The 22,139-nt window shown below is 40.8% G+C and overlaps 2 protein-coding genes across 2 annotated transcripts; one reads left to right on the top strand and one right to left on the bottom strand.

Annotated features, from left to right (window-relative positions):
• Positions 1-1,274: 1,274 nt before the first annotated feature.
• Positions 1,275-2,966, bottom strand: LOC128865846 (uncharacterized). The gene has a single exon (XM_054106226.1). The coding sequence runs from the start codon at positions 2,964-2,966 to the stop codon at positions 1,275-1,277; it is 1,692 nt and encodes a 563-aa protein (XP_053962201.1).
• Positions 2,967-8,249: 5,283 nt separating this feature from the next.
• LOC128865843 (uncharacterized) lies at positions 8,250-21,371 on the top strand. Its single transcript, XM_054106222.1, has 3 exons — positions 8,250-10,031; positions 14,096-14,165; positions 21,166-21,371. Exons 1-3 carry the CDS (start codon positions 8,250-8,252, stop codon positions 21,369-21,371), a joined length of 2,058 nt encoding a protein of 685 aa, XP_053962197.1.
• The last annotated feature ends 768 nt before the right edge of the window (positions 21,372-22,139 follow it).

Here is a 22,139-nt window from a genome sequence, read left to right as displayed (position 1 = left end):
CATTCGGACGACATGACCCAGCCAACGTAGCCGCTGGATCTTTATTCGCTGCGCTATGTCTACGTCGTCGTAAAGCTCATACAGCTCATCGTTCCATCGTTTGCGATATTCGCCATTGCCAACGTGCAAAGGTCCAAAAATCTTACGCAGAAATCCCATGCAGAAGACGTATTCATCAGCAGCCGTAAGAGAGTTGCATCATCGAGTCCAAGTCATTAGTGAAATATGATATTTTGGTGTTTGGGTGGATCACCAAATTAGCTTCCGGAACTGCTTGGAATACGCCACAACAAAGCTGCGATTGGGATGGTAACCCTGGCCAGAATAGAGGAATAGCGGACAACCAATGTAGCCGCCAAGACAGGTTCTGGCTGGAGAGGTGAAGTCTATCCTCCTATATTGCGCGTCTTTCTGGGGTGCCGCATTCCAGGAAACTACACATACCACGTACCGCTTATGTATTCGTAGAGACTGCCCTGCCTTCAGCACACCCTCAGAAGATGCGGCGCTCATCTCAGCTGGCTTATGCCCACTAGACCTGATAGCGCAGAAGTGAAAACGATGAAGCACTACCGATCAGTTGGCACGCAGAAAAACCATAAATCAGCGCTGCGTAGGACGGTAGCAGACACGATGCGAGAGTGCCAAAAAGGCAAGTAAACCCATCTCTTCATCTTAAAAGCTGAAACTTGGCTCCAGAGAAAGTACGGAGCAGAGACTATTGCATCACCTGAATCATAAGTGGTCATGACAGTTTTAAATCATACCTTTGTCGCTTTGGACACGAAGACACTACATATTGCGAGCAGTGCACACCAGCAGCTTCGGTACAGTGAGCAGGCAAGGAGAAGACCAAAACGCCAAGAAAGAGCGTAAACCAGCCAATCCACTCAGCGGTAAATATGCGGGTAAACTGACTTCATCACACTTAGAAAAGAACAGTGGGTAACAGTGGAATTCAGGTAGATGCAACTTCTGACGCCTTGCATCAAGACAGTAACTGACGTTGAGTCTAGTGCTCAAATTCCCCTTCCGACAAAAAACTTTGCGCTGGCACCAGGAAGATCGCTGAATTAGCGCTAGGAGGTTTAGTTCGTGCTGATGTTTCATATAGACTGAGTTAGGCCCTCGATACTTCCTCCTCATAAAAAAAGAATCAAAAATATTTCCGATTGCATTTATTTTACACACTCTTTAAAACACATTCTGAATCACTGCATTGCACAGTATAAAAAAACTGCTTTAAGTTCCAAAATTACGGTATAGCTTTCAAATCATTCCCAACTTATCCGAACCCTCCTATCTAACTTCTTTTCCTCGGCTACTGACTTCTTCGTCGTTCTTTTGTAATAGATCAGCTCCGTGCAAAATATCAAAAGAGCTAAGCTCACGCCAAGCCCATACATCCACCACAGGCAATACAAATCCCCCAAACTGAGCGGTTTAAACTCCACGGGCTCCCCTTCAGTCATATTAATTTTTTTCGCCGCCCTCATGTCATCATAGGCCTCACGTATCCATAAATCAGATAATCCACCGCTATTTACCTGGTGGATCATATTGTTGAGCGTTTCCTTAAAGATTGAGTGTTCCTGTAATGGTATTCCTACTGGAAGTGTTTTTCTTAAATACATCTGTTCGCTCACGTAGAAAAGTGGTCGCGGTAAATACGATTGATGTCTTGACAACACCGACCAAAATGGACTGATTACAGAGTAACCAAAGCGTGGGTCTAAGGATGCGCGTTGGCGCTGCACTTCACTAATTGAATCAAGTAAGAAATTTTTCTCCACGATTTGTGGATCGATATAGAAATGGAGATAATCATAAACATAATGATTTACTTTAATTTTTATTCCTAAATGGTAAAGTTCTTCGAAAGTTAACGCACGGGAATATTGATGTGGATTGCTGGTTATATACGATTTAAGACCAGCTGCAATAAATGTGCTCATGAAAATGCCACTGAGCAACAGACAAATATACATAAAACGTTTCGTGAATTTTGCCTTGACGTGGACGACCGAGCACGAGGGCTGACCAATTATACTACGGAGCACAACATTGGTGAATATCCAAATAAAGAAACGTACACTGCTTGTTGGAGAACGTCGCCGCCAAAGTAAACTTTCCAAGGTAAGAACGAATGAGAAGATGAGGAGTAGTAACAGGAGAAATAGTCCCAACACAGAATTGAGCAGGAATAAAAGTACTTCGCTATCGGGTACCAGTGGTGGAAAAGGTACCATAATAGTCCAATCTATTGGCATCAATGGTGTCGATGCTTCAACGCCAGCCCACTTTACGTCTGAAGACAAAATTCCAGTCACCATGTCGATGGTATCATTACTTATTAATGGTCCCCAAACATAAATATTGACTAATTGGTCCGGGTTCACTGGACTCAGATAAGACAGTGTTCCGTTGTTTCGCTTAGCGAACTCTCGTAGAAGTTTTGTGAGAAATCCGCCGACCTGCACTTGTCCATACCGATCACGCCACACAATATTCCATGGTTCGACTTCATTGACAATAGTACGTATGGCAGCACCCCTAAAGTTTCTTATGCGATCGGGAAAGCAATCTTCAACCAGTGTTTTGCGTTCTAGATGAAACTGAGGAAAATAGCTGAAAGTATAGAAGTGTCCATCGTCCACGTAGTCTCTGTAAATGCTGATCACGTTCAATAAACGCATTTGGGCGCAATATTCGAAAAGTAGTTGTTGCTGTTGTTGAAGTCCTTCACGGGTTTGCATAGAAGCAGTGTTATATTCGGTATTCCAGATGAAGAGAATGCGGATATAACGTCTGTTTGTGAGACAACCGACCATCTTCTCTAATGAATCCGGCACAAATTTATTCGGTAAACAACGAATCAATAGAATCTCATCATTGGAGTAGCTGGGCGAGTACGCGCAAGAGCTATCGGCTTGCAGTAGTCTAACAGTGCCATAAGCGCTGAGCATTCGGATGGAATCGTCACAGAGACAACTCTGACTTGAGTTGTAGGCGTTGATAATAAGAAACGAGTAGATTTTCCGCTCCACTTGAATTTTGTTTATAATTTCGCTGATGTTGATGCTCAAATTATTTGCGGGGTTCCAGTTGATTGATAAGTGCGCCATCAACAGTGGAGAGATGAGGATTATTATTGCGCTGCTTACAAGCAACATTTTCCGGTAGACTCGATTTGCGCTCTTTAAAAATCGCTATAAGACTATCTTTTGAGTAAGCGTATATTTGCTTATATAACTTTGCTTTCATCAAAAGTAGAACATTAATTGCTCATATGTGACTCACCGGAAATAGTTGTGCCTGCATAGAATTAATTTGTAATAGATTTTATCACGCTGGAAATTATTGTATTTGAGAAATGCTTCCCAAATGTGTGGCGAAAGGAAATATTTTCCATCAACTTAGAATTTGATTAGCACTAAAAAGACATAGAAGTATTAGTAAATTTTCGTGAATGGATTCATGAGTGCGATTGACGAGCCTAATGGATTTGGATAGAAGCTCTCACTGAGTGCTCAGAAAAGTTTTCACGGATAAGAATTGATTATCTTCAGGTAAGAATTAAAGTGAGGCTCAGCACATTTCGTGGGTTTGTTAAGAGTTTATATGAGTGCACTTATCCTTGTTGTGCTAAAAGGGTTTATTATTAACATTGATTACAATTCGTAAAATAAGACGAGTTAGAAAGAAGTGAATAGAAAACTAAAATCGACGAATTTAGTTACATAGATAATTGTCGAGATAATTGATGCCGCTTATGAAAGCAAATAAGGAAGGGAATATTCCGCAGAAAGCGGCATTTCTTTAACTCAAAAGCAAAATAAGTCTTAGTGTGTGGTAGGGAAGCTTGGTTGATGAATGAAGCTATTTCAAATGTGTTGTCAATATGGTAACAGATTTCATATTTGTCAATAAGTACCTTCAAAAAGTCCCACTTTTTGGTGGAGCTTCGGGTTGAGTGCTCACAAACGAGGACAAAGGCGCGGGAGGCTTAAACACACCTTGAAACGCGTGCTAGTAAATGAATTTGAGTCTGTCCTACGACTACTGTTAACACTTTTTTTTCCTATGACAGCGTGGTATAAGTGGCTTAACAACAGAAGGGTATAGGTAATGACGGATAATATTTTATGCAATCGAATTTCCTCATCAACTTACCAACCGTGTAAATCGTTGTTGTGAGTAGACAGTTTTAATTAACCAAAATCGTTTGTTCTTCGGCGTACATTTGGGCGTTTCTCAGTTGTCGATTATCAAATATAAAGCAAAAATAATAGCAGAAAATATTTTGGTTTGTAAATTTTTTTGTTTTCTTTTTCATTTTGACTCATTTCAAAGAAGGTTGAAGAAAAAAAATAATACACAGGGTGAACGATATGAAGTGTTACCAACTTCACACTGCTTGTATCTGTAACAGCTCATGACATCAACGTCAAAATTGTTCTAATAACAGTTCAATATATTATTGATAAGCCATCAAAAGCATTTGCGTCTCAGTTTTGTTGAATGTTTTGTTTTCTGTGATGGAATTCAAACGAAATAGTGTGATTGCGTTATATTTGGCTGGAAAATTACAACCAGCCATTGTTCGTGAGCTCAGTCACCTCAAAGTAAATAAAATGTTTGTGTATCGCACTATAAAACGTTACAATGATACTGGCAGCATTGCAAAACGCTATGGAGGTGGACCAAAAAAAACCGCAACAATGCCAGAAATCGTTCGGAAAGTGAAGGCTCGACTTGAACGAAATCCACGTCGAAGTGGAAGAAAAATGGCCCAAGAACTGAAAATATCGCAAGACAGCATTCGACGCATATTGAAAAATGAGCTCATTGTCAAGGCTTACAAGTTCCAAAAAGCACACGATCTTTCACCTCAGCAAAAAAAAATTCGGCGCGAAAGAGCAAAGGAGTTGTTGCGCTTGCACGAACGAGGCGAATTTCCTAAGATTGTGTTTTCTGATGAAAAAATTCCCAATTGAGCGGTTAATAAACACTCAAGACGATCGTGTTTACTTGACCGAACGCTCATACGTGAATTTGAGCCTACGTATGGCCACTCGAAGCAATTTTCCATCGCAAGTAATGGTTTGGGCCGCAGTGACCGCTGATGGACGCTCTCCAATCGTTTTTATCGAGCCTGGTGTCAAAGTGAATGCGACTTATTATCGGGAAAATGTTTTAGAAGCTGCTTTAGAGCCGTGGACACGCAAACATTTCGGTCGTAGACCATGGACGTTCCAACAGGACTCGGCACCGTTTCATAAAGCTCGTGTGAACCAAGAATGGTTAAAAAATCATGTTCCACACTTCATTTGACCCACACAATCGCCAGACGCAAATCCGATGTACTATTCCATGTGGTCCATTTTAGAGGACAAGGGGAGGACTAAAAAATATGCCAGTATGGATGCGCTGAAAAAACCCGATTATACGAGAATAGGCCAAAATACCTCCTGATCACATTCCTGCAGTATCTCGTGCAGCAGCGCTAGAAAATAACAAACTGAAGATGACTTTCGCTTTTATCAAGATAACAACCCTGAGCACAAGTCACAAATAGTACAAAAATGGTTAATATATAAAAGCCGCCACGTAGTTGAAACTCTTGACAATCAGCTGATTTGAAAGTCATCGAAAATGTGTGGTCGGTTTGAAGAAAAATTTAAGAAAATATGACATACATAACAAATGGGATCTTAAAAAGTTCACACTTGAAGAGTGGCACCAAATTAGTGCGGAATGCACAAAAAACTGGCTGACTCCATTTCACAGAGACTTCAAACTTTAACTGATAAAAAAGGATACTCAACAAAGTACTAAATATCTTAAAAGAAATAAGCAATAACTCTGTTTTGGCTGTATCATTTAAGCTGCGGCGTGAATTACTGTATGTTTTCATTTAATTGTTTTTTGTTTTTGCATTACAATGAAATGCTTGTATTTTATATTGAGAAATAAAATAAGGCAAATTCCATATGACTGCATGAAATTGAAATTTCAAATTTGAATTGGTCGAGCCAAGGAGCACCAAGAGATTTGGTGGCTCCTAAAACACTCAGGCTAAAAATTCCATTGTATTTAGATCTCTGGAAAGAGGGTAGATAGTCAAGGAGGAAAGGAGAAAAGTATAAGAGAAAGAGATAGGAAAGAATAGAGACTGAGACAGAGACAGAAGTAGTTAGTCCTGCGAGAATTTTCCAGATTCTTTGGTAAATCTGTAAATATCCTTCAGTTTTAGAGAACGAATATTACTCATCCTCACGACATCGGAACCCAAAATTCGTAGCCGAGCTCTAGCAAAGGCAGGACACTCACATAGAAAGTGCTTTGTGCTATCCGCCTCCTCTAAGCAAGACAGGCACATCGGGTCCTCAATGATTCCAATGCTGGTCATATGCTGACCCCATAGGTTGTGCCCTATAATAATACCGAGCATTAACCGAACCTCTTTTCTTCCAAGTTTTAGTAGAAAGTTTGTCAATTTTCTGTTCGGATTTGTCACAAAACTGCTTTGCAGTTCTGCAGCGTTCTAGACCGGATCATCGCTCTTTATGTAAATTGTATACATAATCGCTGATCCAATTCATGATTCCTGCGGAACTGATTCCGATTATTGGCTCTCGCGCTTGTGGGGGAACCGCTGATCCACAGTTGGTCAATTCATCGGAAATTTCGTTTCCTTGAATACCGAAGTGTCCTGGAACCCATAGACAGAATTAAGCTTCTTCTTACATTCTTGAACAAATTTTCAGATTTGCTTCGCGTTCTCCTGGGCCTTCAGTGTAGCCTGACTGTCACTGAAAACTCCAATCTGTTTCCCGCTCAATCTTCTCTCGATTATCCATTCGGCTACTTTTAGGATGGCAAAAACTTCCATTGGAAGCAGTTGCCATTTCCCCCATAGCATAGTGATGCATATTACTATCGTCTAAGTACCATCCGGCTCCAGACCCTATTTCATTCTTGGACCCATCTGCAAAGAAAATATCCGTCAAACTTCCCTGCATGCATTCTGGATTGATTCATTGCTCACGCAGTGGAAATCTGACATCAACTTTCCTTTCAAATGAAACTAAGGGTTACAGGTCGTCTTTAAGTGCTTCTTCTTTGTAGCCTGTATAGCTCCCGGAGGTGCGAGTGACTGTATATACATAAATCAGATTGGTACTTCAGACGTTATTTATTTGTAAATTTGTTCGACAGAACCTGGGTCACAAATATGAAACTTAATTTGACCAACAAAAAACCCTTAACAAAAACAACTTTAAATTTTAAATGAACTGGACTCTTCGTGGACTTCGATAAACTCACTCGAAGCCAAGGCGTACAAAAGCTCCTCACCCCCTCCAAAATAGTGCCACACAATGTTGTTGGGCACTTCTGGGCATTAAGCAGAAAGTTTAATTTTTTGGCCATCAAATCGTAAGAATTATTCTAAGATACTCATCGAGACTGAGTTAGCGTTGAGTTCCACATTTGAGTTTGATTTCAGTGCACAGCAAATTAAATTGCTTACCAAATTATAAATATAATTGAATTTAAACCATATAGGTGGTAGTTTTTGTATTGATGATGGCATCAATTTCATCGAAAAGATCTAAAGAGCTCCAAGTCATAAAGTCTAGCATTCCTTGCCCTTCTTACAACTTATTTTTCTTGCATAAACGCCATCAACTATTTAAATATTTGTATAACCAAGTCCATCAATTTTGTTTGTTTTTTCATTTGCTTTTTCTAACTCATATTATTTTACACCCGAATTGTGATCAATGATAAACTCTTTCAACGCGACGGGTAAGTGCCCACAAATAAACTCTTACCCAACTCACACAAGGTGTAGAGGCGCAACGCAAATTTTACCTCAAGATAATCAATTTATGTTCCCATCCACCTTCCATTAGGCTCGTCAATCGTGGCATGAATCCATTAACGAAAATTCACTAATACTTCTATGTATTTTTAGTGCTAATCAAATTCTAAGTTGATTGAAAATATTTCCTTTCGCCACACATTTGGGCAGCCTTTCTCAATTACAATAATTTTAAGCGTGATAAAATCTATTACAAACTAATTCTGTGCAGGCACAACTATTTCCGGTGAGTCACATATGAACAATTAATGTTTCAACTTTTGATGGATTTCAAAAGCAAAGTTATATAAGCAAATATACGCTTACTCAAAAGATAGTCTTATAGCGATTTTTAAAGAGCGCAAATCGAGTCTACTGGAAAATGTTGCTTATAAGCAGCGCAATAATAATCCTCATCTCTCCACTGTTGATGGCGCACTTATCAATCAACTGGAACCCCGCAAATAATTTGAGCATCAACATCACCGAAATTATAAACAAAATTCAAGTGGAGCGGAAAATCTACTCATTCTTCATTATCAACGCCCACGACTTAAGTCAGAGTTGTCTTTGTGACGATTCCCTTCGAATACTCAACGCTTATGGCACTGTTAGACTACTGCAAGCCAATAGCTCTTGCGCGTACTCACCCAGCCACTCCAATGATGAAATTCTATTGATTCGTTGTTTACCGAATAGATTTGAACCGGATTCATTAGAGAAGATGGTCGGTTGTCTCACAAACAGACGTTATATCCGCATTCTCTTCATCTGGAATACCGAATACAAGACTGCAGTGATAAAAAACCGTGAAGAGCTTCAACAACAGCAACAACTACTTTTCGAATACTGCGCCCAAATGCGTTTATTGAACGTAATCAGTATTTACAGAGACTACGTGGACGACGGACACTTCTATACTTTCAGCTACTTTCCTCAGTTTCATCTAGAACGCAAAACACTGGATGAAGAGTGCTTTCCCGATCGCATCAGAGACTTAAAAGGTTTTGCCATTCGCACTGTAGTCAATGAAGTCGAACCATGGGCAATTCTGTGGCGTGATCGGTATGGACAAGTGCAGATCGGCGGATTTCTCACAAAACTTCTACGAGAGTTTGCTAAGCGAAACAACGGTACGCTCTCTTATCCGAAACCAGTGAACCCAGACCAAATAGTCAATATTTATGTTTGGAGACCATTAATAAGTAATGATACCATCGACATGGTGACTGGAATTTTGTCTTCAGACGTAAAGTGGGCTGGCGTTGAAGTATCGACACCATTGATGCCAATAGATTGGACTATTATGGTACCTTTTCCACCACTGGTACCCGATAGCGAAGTACTTTTATTTCTGCTCAATTCTGTGTTGGGACTATTTCTCCTGTTACTACTCCTCATCTTCTCATTCGTTCTTACCTTGGAAAGTTTGCTTTGGCGGCGACGTTCTCCAACAAGCAGTGTACGTTTCTTCATTTGGATATTCACCAATGTTGTGCTCCGTAATATAATTGGACAGCCCTCGTGCTCGGTCGTCCACGTCAAGGCGAAATTCACAAAACGTTTTATTTACATTTGTCTGTTGCTCAGTGGCATTTTCATGAGCACACTTATTGCAGCTTTTCTTAAATCGTATATAACCAGCAATCCACATAAGTACTCCCGTGCAGAAACTTTCGACGAACTGTACCATTTAGGAATAAAAATTAAAGTAAATCATTATGTTTATGATTCTCTACATTTCTACATCGATCCACAAGTCGTGGAGAAAAATTTCTTACTTGATTCAATTAGTGAAGTGCAGCGTCAACGTGCATCCTTAGACCCACGCTTTGGTTACTCTGTAATCAGTCCATTTTGGTCGGTGTTGTCAAGACATCAATCGTATTTACCGCGACCACTTTTCTACGTGAGCGAACAGATTTATTTAAGAAAAACACTTCCAATAGGAATACCATTACAGGAACACTCAATATTTATGGAAGCGCTCAACAATATGATCCACCAGGTAAATAGCGGTGGATTATCTGATTTATGGATGCGTGAGGCCTATGATGATATGAGGGCGGCGAAAAAAATTAATATGACTGAAGTGGAGCCCGTGGAATTTAAACCGCTCTATTTGGAGGATTTGTATTGCCTGTGGTGGATGTATGGGCTTGGCGTGAGTTTATCTCTTTTGGTATTTTGCGCGGAGCTGTTCTATTACAAAAGAACGACGAAGAAGTCAGTAGCCGAGGAAAAGAAGTTAGATAGGAGGGTTCGAATAAGATGCGAATGATTTGAAAGCTATACCGTAATTTTGGAATTTTAGACAGGTTTTTGGACTTATTTATGTGTAAAATATATTCAGTTCATTGTAGTTTGACACATACAATGCAGTGATTCAGAATGTGTTGTAAATAAGTGTGTAAAATAAATGCAAACGGAAATTGTTTTGATTGTTTTTTCGTGAAAAGGAAGCATTGAAAGCCTAACGCGGTCAGTGAAAGACTTTAACCAGAACTAAACCTCCTACCGTCAATGCAGCGATCCCTCCGGTGCTGTCGTCAAGCCTTTTGTCGGGAGGTGGATTGAACACTACACTCAACGTCAGTTATTGTCCTGGTATAAGGCGTCGGAAGTTGCATCTATCTGTTATCACCCACTGCAAAATCATTTCAGAAGAGAGTCACCCCGTTCGGAACTGTATGTCCGCACCCACCATGTCCTAACTATACCATAGAAAAGTTAGTTTCTTAGTGTAGTATTGCCAGTTAACCTTCATTTTCACCTCTGAATTGGTTTGCTGATTTTTTTGGCGTTCGCTCCTCCGTCTTGCCTGCTCGCTGAACTGGAGTTGCTGTACTATTTCGACACCCATGTGCTGTACTTTCGCCTACGTGCCCTGAGTCATTAGCATCCGTGGCGATAGATTCTCGGACGTAACGCTGCAGCTAAGTCTAACTTACAGTTTGGCTTTTAGACGTCTGAAGCGGGGACACCCGAAAAGCGTATGTTGCGTATCTTCGCCAACTGCTGGTGTGCAGTGCTCGTATGTCCGAAGCGATTAATGCACGTTTTAAAATAGCCATGAGATCTTAGCTTTCTCCGGAGCTTTCAACTTTGGGGATAAGGCAGTGGGCCCCTCTGCCTTTGTTTGCACTATCCATTGCACACAACCGGTACGTGGAGTTAGTGTACTATGCAAATGTAGCGCACTTGAATGAGTCACGCCAGACAGTCGCGCGATATAAGAGGATGGAGTTCAGCTCTCCAGCCAGAAACTGTTTTGCTTGCTACATTGCCTGCACTTCTCTTTTTCATGAGGCAATTAATTAAGTTAACAATGCCCTGTTAGTAGTTCAGCGTAAAGTTTAATGTCCTTTTTGCTTATGCCAATGATTGATTCTGCCTTTATCCGTTGTAGATCTATGAGTCTTTTCAATTGCCACATGCCCGATTGGCCTCTCCAGTAATCGATTAGGCCTCGTTGCTCCTGCCCATCAGAAAGGCACTTTTGAAGCTGTTTTTTACCCTTACCCTGCAGAAAGGCTCTGGACCTATGAAGGGAGTCTTTGCCCCCTTTTTTGCTAAAGCGTTCACAATTTCATTCCCTTCGTGCCGCTCATGTCACGGAACCCACATCAATGTAATACAGTTTCTTGATGCTGGAGTGTTGAGGATTCTAAAACATTCCCAGACCAACCTTGACTGGAATTAGAAGCTATCCAGCGATTTTAGAGCTGCTTGACTGACACAGAGAGAATGTTTATATTCGCACCGCGCGTACCTCTCCGTAGACATTCTCTGCGACACAGCTCTAAGGCGTGGACCTCCGCCTGGAAAATGGAAGTGGGTTTTCCCATTGCAATTGCTTTTTTGAAATGTAGTCCGACAATTCCAGCCCCGGGACTACCGTCTTCCATTTTGGACCCAACAGTAAACCACGCCTGTGCGCCCTGTTTTAAGGATATTTCATGTTTTTTCCCCACTAATGGTCACTTTGAACTTCTTGGAGAATTATAGTTTCCTTTCCATCTTGTCGTGAACTCTAAGGCACGGAGACTTCGGGATTGAACACAGAACTCTTACATGACCTGTAAGATTGCCTTCTTTGAGATGGAATAGATTAGGAAGCCTTGTAGCTGCACTGACTGCCGTCCCTTTGGCTACAAGATATAGTGGAATGAGTCCAGTGACCATTCCTAAAGTCACTGTTGGGCAGGTTCTCATTGCTCCCGTTACGCTCAGACAGGCTATTCTGTATACTTTGTTAAGTGTCTAATTTGGTCTACTTTTGGCCACCATACCAGAGAGGCATAGGTGATCATTGATTGGCACTATTATTGTCTTATAAGACCATGCCTTCATCTTTGGCCGCAGACCCCATGTTTTACCGTAAAGCCTTTGGCATCTTTACTTCTTATTTACGAGTATTGCTCTCAAGGTTTTATTTGTGTTGTACGATAAGTGATTTTTCCACGTCAAGGTTTTATCAAGGATTACTCCCAGATATTTCATGTGGACTATATCCAGTGGGAGAACCTGCGCATGGATTTTTTGGTATACCAGGTACATACCTATGAAATGAGACTTTTAGCTATTAGTCCTAGATGTCGCTAGGAGTATTTTTAAACCTTCCCAAATATCTTGTTTTTTTTTGTCTGTTATCTGCTAATAATATTCAGTTCATTGTTTGTTACGTTTCATACAATAATGCATTTTTGTCGCTCTTAAAAATGGCGAATTTCGTGCCTTCAAACTACGATTTGCGGACATCGTTGATTTTCTGTTATCAATTGAAGAAAAACGCTTCTCAAACTCATGAAATGCTTATAGAAGCTTTTGTTGGACATGCTCTAAGTAGAGCACAGTGCTTCAGGTGGTTTGAAAAATTCCGAAGTGGTGATTTTATCGTGGAGAACGAGGACCGTGGCCGGCCACCGAAATGAGGACACCGAATTGCAAGCATTGTTGGATGAAGATGCTGGTCAAACGCAAGAAATGGTGGCAGAGCAGTTGGGAGTGACCCAAAAAACTATTTCCAAACGTTTGAAAGACATGGGCATGATTTTAAAGGTCGGAAGATGGGTGCCGCATGAACTGACTGAAAGGCAGCACGAGAACCGAAAAACCACTTGTGAAATGCTGCTCTCCCGGTTCAAAAGCAAGTCTGTTTTGCATCGAACCGTTACAGGTGATGAAAAATGGGTGTATTTCTCCAATCCCAAGCGTAAACGATCGTATGGTCCGCCCGGCCACAAGCCAAAAACAACGACCAAACCAAATCGCTTCAGCCGCAAGGCAGTGCTGTGTGTTTGCTGGAATCAGCGTGGTATGATTTGGTACGAGCTATTAAAACCAGGTGAAACAGTTGACGGTGCACGCTACCAACGACAATTGGCCGCTTTGAACAGGGCTATACACCGAAAACGCCCAGAATACGCCGATCGGCGTCACAAAGTAATTTTTCTTGATTACAATGCACCGCCACATCGAACAAGAGCGACCCGGGAACTGCTGGAGACGTACGATTGGGAACCGCTGGTGCATGCGGCTGACTCACCACACTTGGCGCCTTCCGGTTATCATTTGTTTGCATCGATCGGCCCCGCACTTTTCGAGCAGCGCTTCAATTCTCACGAAGAAGCCAAAGAATGGCTCGATGATTGGTTTGTGGCCAAAGACGGCCAATTTTTTTGGCGCGGCATCTACAAAATGCCTGAGAGATGGGAAAAATGTGTCGCTAGCGACGGCTATTACTTTGAAGATTAAATTTGTAACCATTTTTTGTTAATAAACGTTTGAAATTGAAAAAAGTCTCATTTCATAGGTTTCTACCTGCTAAGTACCCATGTTTTGACTTCCACTTTTTTCAACTTCTGGAACTTTAACAACTAACGGACCTTAACATTATTTTTAGATAACATTCAAGCATTTTTCCTAGCTGGCTGGGAACGAAGCTTTTCACTTTTATCATCAGCACCCACTGTATTTGATGTTCGTTCTCTTTCAGCATCTTGCGGCATATTTTTAGTGCCCCATCAGATTTCCTCAAGAGTGGCTTTACTTTTGGTTTTTTGCCCGCGGAATCTATGCTCTTTTTATAGAGGTAATTAGTAGCATTCAAAAGTTGCAGGAATAATCTCGCATAAGCCAGAAAAAAGAATGCAGGTGACAAGTAAAAAGTACGTAAGTGGTGCTGGGGCCATCGATTTAGCCCAAATAAAAATAAATTCGCTACAGTCAGATGGTGGACAAATTGTTCGTTCGCTGGATGAATCAATGCAGGGAAATCGGCAGGCAAGCGAAAGATGTAAGCCACATCTAAGCCAACTAATAAATACAAATGTAAGAAAATAAAAAATCGGCTGCAAAGCGTAACAGCAAATATCAATAAATATAGCGACAGTGGTAGCGCTGATGAATCGCACAAATATCGAAAGTGAAACTGATGCAGTGGTAGGCAAGCGATGGAACCACCTCAACGACAGCAGGTTTAATAAAGGGTTGTTGAAACGGGGTGCCCACTTCTTAAAAGTAAATAGAATGCAAATAAATGCAAAAAATAAATGTATGTGCGAGCTCCTCGTCTTTTGTTTAAATAATAAAAATTACATTAATTACGCTTTTGAATGAAATGCAACTTCTTTTCTTTCCAGGTAAGAAGAATTCATTAGCGGAACGTGGAATACAATTTCTGCCAATCATCATTTTTATTTTATTTTTTATATTTAAATATATAGGTTTTTTAACAATTTCTCATCAAATGAGAAAATCATGAAAAATACAATTTCCGCTCTATTTAAATTAGAAAATGTCCCGCTGGTAGTTTTTAATCTTAAAGAAATAATGCACTTTTTCCTTTGATCTACATACTACTGTGGGCAAAAAGTAAGTTGAATTTGGTTGTAAAATGAAAAATCTTTATTTATTCTTGTAAATCAATTTCATCCCCTTCAAAATAATCCCCCTCTTATGCCAACGATTTTTCCAATCCCCGAAACATGCCAAATAATCCATTTCCGGTATAGCCATCAGCACCTTCTTCGATTCAGCTTTTATCTCTTCAATCGACTCGAAACGCGTTCCCAGGAGTGGCCTCTTGAGGTTTGGGAATAGCCAGAAGTCACACGGAGCCAAATCAGGCGAATACGGTGGTTGCGGAACGATATGCGTGATTTTTGGCGAAATGATCACGAAGAACGAGTGCAGTGTGAGACGGTGCATTATCGTGATGCAAAAACCAAGAGTTGTTTTCCCATAATTCTGGTCTTTTTAGACGAATTGCTTCACGTAAACGACGCATAACGCTCAAATAATATTCCTTATTAACAGTTTAGCCAAGTGGAAGGAATTTATAGTGCAGCACACCACGAAAATCGAAAAAAACTGTCATCATGACCTTTATTTTTGAACGACTTTGACGTGCTCCTTTCGGTCTGGCCTCGCCTTTAGCACGATATTCGCTTGATTGGTCGGTTGTTTCAGGGTTGTAAGCATAAATCCAAGTCTCATCTCCCGTAATGATGCATTTGAGCTTGTCCTGATAGTCTGAAAGCATTGTTTCACACACATCAACGCGACGACTTTTTTCCAAGAAATTGAGAGTTTTCGGTACCAAACGAGATTTGACTTTTCGTAGGCCCAAATGGTCTTTCAAAATGGTTTTCACAGATCCTTCTGATATTCCGATCATATCAGTAAGGTCATTAACAGTCAACCGACGATTTTTGAGCACTAACTCCTTCACTTTATTGACGTGTTTGTCATCTGTTGACGTCGATGGCCATCCAAAGCGCTCCAAGTCATCAATACGTTCTCGACCCTCTTTGAAGTCTTTGTACCACTTATAAACATTTTTCTGCGACATGGTCGAATCAACAAATGCCTTCTGCATGCTAAACGTTTCTGCAGCCGAAATTTCATTCCGCAAACCAAATTTCATGGCACTTCTCTGCTCAATCAAATCAGACATTGTAAAAATCGAAAAATGCACTCTTGGTGGTTTGGTAAACACAAGCGTAAATAATATTACTGATAATGACATTCACATGAAAGTTGGCCCAGATGTTACTAACAGTGCTGCCAACTCATGAAAAAAATAACTAGAACGAAATTTTAATCCCGCGAAGTTTGACAAATAAATTCAGCTAACTTTTTGCCCACAATAGTATATTTGCTCTGGGGAAGGTTAGTTTAGGTTATGATGGTGGTCGGTCTAAACGACCAACTCACTAAGACCTTACAGGTCTATAGTGATACCACTGTGCTGCACGGTAACCCCATTTACTTTTCTTCGTGGAACCATTTTGTGGCTCTTATGAAACGTAGAATTGATCCCATCCCCACGCCGGACAGCTCTGTAAGAGAATTGCAAAAGTATTTACCTATACAACCTGCTCTGATTTTAGCTAGGGCTCGATAATTGCAACTCCACAACTTCTGCAATATTCATGGGAGAAAACTCCTGGTCTTGAGGAACGCCTGCCAAATAGCCAGTGACCGGTTACACAAGACACGACCTTCGAGATATCGTTTCTTGAGAGACTAAGCAGTTCCTTTGTCCTTTTCTTGTTTATTTGCGGCCATAGTAGCGTAGCTGTTACGCATGTATCTTCATCTCTCGTGGCCAAAGGTATTCCAATGGTACTTTTATCACTGAACAGTTGAAGAGCCTTTCCTGGCTAGATCATCGGCTTTACAATTTCAATCAATATCTTTGTGCTGCGGAACCCAAATAAGGCGGACCTTGAATACGACGCTAATATCATTTAGGGCTGTCCGGCATTCCTGTGCAACCTTTGATCTTAGCATAGCCGCATTCATTGATTTGATGGCCGCCTGGCTATCCGAGAATATATTTAATGTTGTTTTTGTTACGGTATGCGTATTTAGATATGTAGCCACTTCTTTTATAGCTAGAACCTCTGCCTGATATACGCTGCTGTAGTCTGGTAGTCGAACAAATAGTTTCAGTTCTAATTGCTTTGGAAATACTCCATAGCCAACCTTATCGTCTAGCTTGGAACCATCTGCATAAAAATTTAAGTTCCCCCTTCACCTTGGCCTTGGTGTCTGCCACTCCCTTCTTGATGATATTCATCTTGAAAAGCCTGTCGAAGGTGAGTCTAGGAATAGAGTAGTCTATTTCTTGTTTGTGACTATTTAAAGAGAGCAAAACGCCATACTTTTGAGTCTGAGCTCCGAGGCGCCGGCCACGTGCTTCCCGACAAAGTGTAGTGCAGGTAAATTGATTAGCACTTCCAGCGCTTTGTATGGGGTAGTCCTTAAAACGCCGTTTGAGCAGATGACCACCATACAAGTATTCCATATATAGTCTTGCGGTATTTTTATTGAATTTTCAATTGTTCATAAATTGGTTATAATAATGCGATTTAAGTCAAATATGCGCCGTTTTGTTCGATGACGAGTTCCCAACGAGATGCCAACTTAATAATGCCCCTCTTATAGAAGCTCGCTTCCCTATTGTCAAAAAACTCGGAGAGCCAATTTTCACAGGACTCTCTTGAGGACAACTTCCGACTACCTAGCTCGTTCGCCATGGACAGAAATAGGTGGTAATCACTTGATGCGAGATCCGGACTATACGGTGGATGCAAAATAACCTCCCATCCGAGCTCCCGGAGCTTCTGGTGCGTCACCAAAGATGTGTGTGGCCTGGCGTTGTCCTGATGGAAGACAATTCGGCCTCTGTTGGTCAAAGATGGCCTCTTCTGCATGAGTGCTGAATTCAAGTGGTCCAGTTGTTGGCAGTACAGGTCCGAATTGAGCGTTTGGCCATAGGGGATCAGTCTTAGCTTAGCTCATAGTGGATGATTCCCTGCCAATCCCACCAAACACACAGAAGAACCTTCCTGGCCGTCAATCCAGGCTTGGCCACCATCTGGGCAGCTTCACCGCTTTTCGACCACGACCGTTTGCGCTTCACGTTGTCGTAAGTGACCCACTTTTCATCGCCAGTCACCATCCGCTTCAAAAACGGGTCGATTTTGTTGCGATTCAGAAGCGATTCGCATGCATCCATACGGGCAAAAATGTTTTTTTGCGTCAAGTCGTGTGGTACCCATACATCGAGCTTCTTTTTGAATCCAAGCTTCTTCAAATGGTTTATAACGGTTTGATGACTCATGCCCAGCTCTTGGCCGATGCTACGGCTGCTACTATGCCGGTCTCTTTCGATCAATTCAGCGATTTTATCGCAATTTTTGACGACAGGCCTTCCGGACCGTGGCGCATCTTCGATCACCTCTGCACCAGAACGAAAACGTTGAAACCATCGTTGTGCGGTGGAAATGGAAACTGTATCGGGTCCATAAACTGCACAAATTTTATTGGCAGCATGAGATGCATTTTCGCCTTCATCGTAGTAGTACTGTAAAATATGCCGTATTTTCTCTTTATTTTGCTCCATGTTTGCGACGCTATAACTCACGAACGACTAAAAGCAAACAACAATTAATCAAACACGTGTTAGCACGTGAAAAGAGCTTTCCAAAAAGCTCTAGCGTGAACCGATGCGACGAATACAACTAGAACTACGCGCTTGCAAAGACAAGCTTGCGGAAATACCGCAAAACTTTTTTGACAACCTATATTAAGATTAGCCTAACCAAAGAAGTATAGAGTCAATGAGAAACACGAACGCTTTTTTGCAAGTAAATGGTGGTTAAGTTTCAAGGGCCGGTGTTGCTTTTGAATCAAATACAATTTTTTCAAGAAATTATTGCCATTTCTTTATTATGATAATACTGGTATGACTCAATTACGAGTGAAACAAAATATTGGCCAAATGGCTGCCGCGGTCTCAGCGGCACACCTCCATCCGATGGTCTAAAGTTTCGATGACGCTGAGGCATAATTGAGGATCTTAGCCGTTCATGTGTCGAATTATCTCATCCTTTAGCTCTTGAATTGTTGCTGGCTTATCGACGTACACCTTTTCTTTCAAATAACTCCAAAGAAAGAAGTCCAACGGTGTCAAATCACTTGATCTTGGCGACCAATTGATAGCGCCGCGACGTGACATTATTCGGCCATCAAATTTTTCGCGCAAAAGAGCCATTGTTTCGTTAGCTGTGTGACAAGTGGCACCGTCCTGTTGAAACCACATATCGTCCACATCCATATCTTCCAATTCGGGCCATAAAAAGTTCGTTATCACCTGACGATAGCGAGCACTATTCACAGTAACTGCTTGACCGGCCTCATTTTGGAAAAAATAGGGCCCAATGATGCCGCCGGCCCATAAACCGCACCAAACAGTCACTCTTTGTGGGTGCATTAGTTTTTCGACAATCACTCTTGGATTATCATTCGCTGAAAAGTGGCAATTCTGCTTATTGGCGAATCCATTGAGGTGAAAATGTGCCTCATCACTGAAGATGATTTTCTTCAAAAATTGGTCATTCACTCTTGCCATTTCCTGCCACCATTTTGATCACTGACGACGCTTAAAAGGGTCAAGAGGCTCTAGTTCTTGAGTCAGTTGCATCTTGTAAGCGTGTAAATGCAAGTCTTTCTATGAATAATGTTCATCAACGACGAGCGTGAGAGGTGCAATTGTTGGGCACGACGACGAGTTGAGGTGGCTCTTCAACCAGACTATCGCGAACAGCAGCAATATTTTCTGCAGTACGAGCTGTACGAGCATACACTGGTGTTTTCACATCTCCTACAGACCCGGTTTGCTCAAACTTTTGCACAATTTTTCCGATTGTGCGCACATTTGGACGATTCAATTGATCGAAAAAATCACGAAGTGCGCGACATGCATTTTGATCTGAACGCCCGTTTTCATAATAAGCCTGAATAACTTTAACGCGTTTCTCGGTTGTGTATCTTTCCGTGGTCTGAAATTGAAAAATGTCAAATAAAATGCAGAAAAGAACTTGGCGCTTAGGTGTGGTTTATATTCAATATCGGCCCTTGAGATTTAACCACCCTTTACATAACGCAACGCCGGCCTTCTTTACTCTTTCCTCAATATTAGATTTCCACGTGAGTTTCCTTTCTAATATGAGTCCTAGGTACTTGACATTCTCTTTGAAAGGGATCTCCACACCCTTAAAACTTAGCGGGGAGATTACAGGGAGCCTATGTTTCTTTGTAAAGATAATTATTTCAGTTTTTGCGGGGCTTATACCGAGTCCCCTGCTCTCAGTCCAGCTTGTAAGTGTGGCCATGTTAGAGCGCAGAATATTCATAAGGGTGTTAGGATATTTGCCTTTAACGGCAATGGCTACGTCATCTGCGTAAGCATTGACGTGGCAACCTCCTCTTCCCAGGGTTAGCAATTGAGGGCTCTGGGGAAACGTAAACAAAATATTTATTTTATTAGTTGAATGTATGCGCTTTAGCTTGATAACAATAGCATAGTACTATACGTACGTCCAGCAGCGCCAAAAATACGCTTAAAGAAAAACTGTTTTCAAAAGGGATAACAATAGAAATAAATATAAAATAATTTACACAGTGTTTATTAGTACTTAAACTTTATAAAAAAATTTATTTTAATTTTGCTTTACAAAAGTTAGTATATAAAAGATCACGTGACCCAAAGTACAATGAAAAAAATTGCTCCACGGTCTGCATTATTTCTTCTTCAAATATTAATGGATCTGTCAAAAGTAAAAAAAATTCTTGTAAAATAAAGTTGTAGTTATAGTTTGTCGAGCCGGACTTTTGAATTTCAAAAACCGCATGAAAAAATATTAAAAACTGTGTGAGTTATCATGCAGATCTTGCCGGAAAAAGTAGTTTCGGGAAAACCGAATTTAACCCTTTCGAGCCGAACGGGACCTATGTGTCCCGGTATACATATGTTCGAGGATGCCTAGCCTGGAAATTAAGAGACTAAAATGGGTTTAGCTTATCCCATTCCGTAGTTTATGCTATTCATAGCGGTATTTCCTTCCGTTATTTGATATTTAATGGTAAGCACGTGCTCATAAGTTGAATAAAGATCGGAAGTTTGGACGCGAATTCCGAAAGTGACACTGTTTTTTGCAATTATTCGTGGTTTTTGAGTTTTAAAACCAACCAAAAGTATAGTAATTTATTGTGTTAGTGGTTTCCTTATATACTGAGGTAAGTACATAGTCGTTCTTTTGTTTATTTTTAAAATCATCAGCATTTTCATTTTACTGGGACGTACATATGTATGTGTCCCACCAGTATTCATGGTGTCCGAGTCAGTATTGAATCTTCTTGGAAATTTATTAAAATGTAGGTACTGATATTATTTCTCATTTATAAACTCACATTGTTTGTACAGACTCATAATGCCTAAAAAGCTGTAGATGCCATTGCTAATATTTTGGAATCATCTAATGAGGATGACGACTCTTCAAACGGTAGCAGTGATAATTATGAGCGTTCTGATAGTGAGGTTTCATCTGCTGATGAAAGAGATATGGCTGCTAGTAATGAGGACGATGCAGAAAATATTTTGGCAGTAACACGTTCTACAGCTGATTCTGCAAATATTGCCACTATATGATCTTCTCCCCGTGCGCAGTTTGTACCAATACAAACAATAACTAGCTATCGACTTCCGGATGTTGCTAACAGATATTGGAGAAATTAAAATCGTTATTGGTTGCGAGATAATTATGTCATATAATCATTTGCCATCTTTAAGACACTATTAGTCAAAACATAATTCTATTGGAAACGATGCAGTAAAATCGGCTATAACGCGGGATAGATTTTAGTACTATCATCGAAAATGTACTTTGCTTCACCTGAAAAGCCTGAGGCAGCATCCAAACTTTATTACGTGGAAGATATTGTTGAGTGCCTAAAGTCTCGATTTGCAAGTGCACGGAACGAAAGTGCTTACCAAAGTATCGATGAAAAAATCACGAAATTCAAAGGGCGCTCCTCTATGAAACAATACCTACCATTGAAGCCCACTAAACGTGGTATCAAAATGTGGTTCAGATGTGATGCTCTTACTGGCTATACTTACGATTTTAATATCTATTGTGGGAGAGAAGATGGAAATGTCGAAGGAACTCTAGGCGAGCGCGTGGTAAATCAGTTAGCAGCAACAATTCGAGAAACGGATGTGTCTCTGTGTTTCGATCGGTTCTTCACAAGTATCAATCTTCTAGAGACTATTAATTACGCAGTATTAGGAACTATTATGTTGTATCAATTGCCAACCATCATCAGCACAAAGCTAAACAGAGGTCAATGCGCTTCCCGAGAAAGCAACACTGGTATAATGTATGCTAAATGGCAAGATACCAAGGAAATAGTAGTT

Source organism: Anastrepha ludens, chromosome 6 (assembly GCF_028408465.1).
Source record: "Anastrepha ludens isolate Willacy chromosome 6, idAnaLude1.1, whole genome shotgun sequence".
Classification (NCBI taxonomy): Eukaryota; Metazoa; Arthropoda; class Insecta; order Diptera; family Tephritidae; genus Anastrepha; species Anastrepha ludens.
Note: the sequence above shows the minus strand (reverse complement) of the source record. Positions and strands in the feature narration are given on the sequence as shown.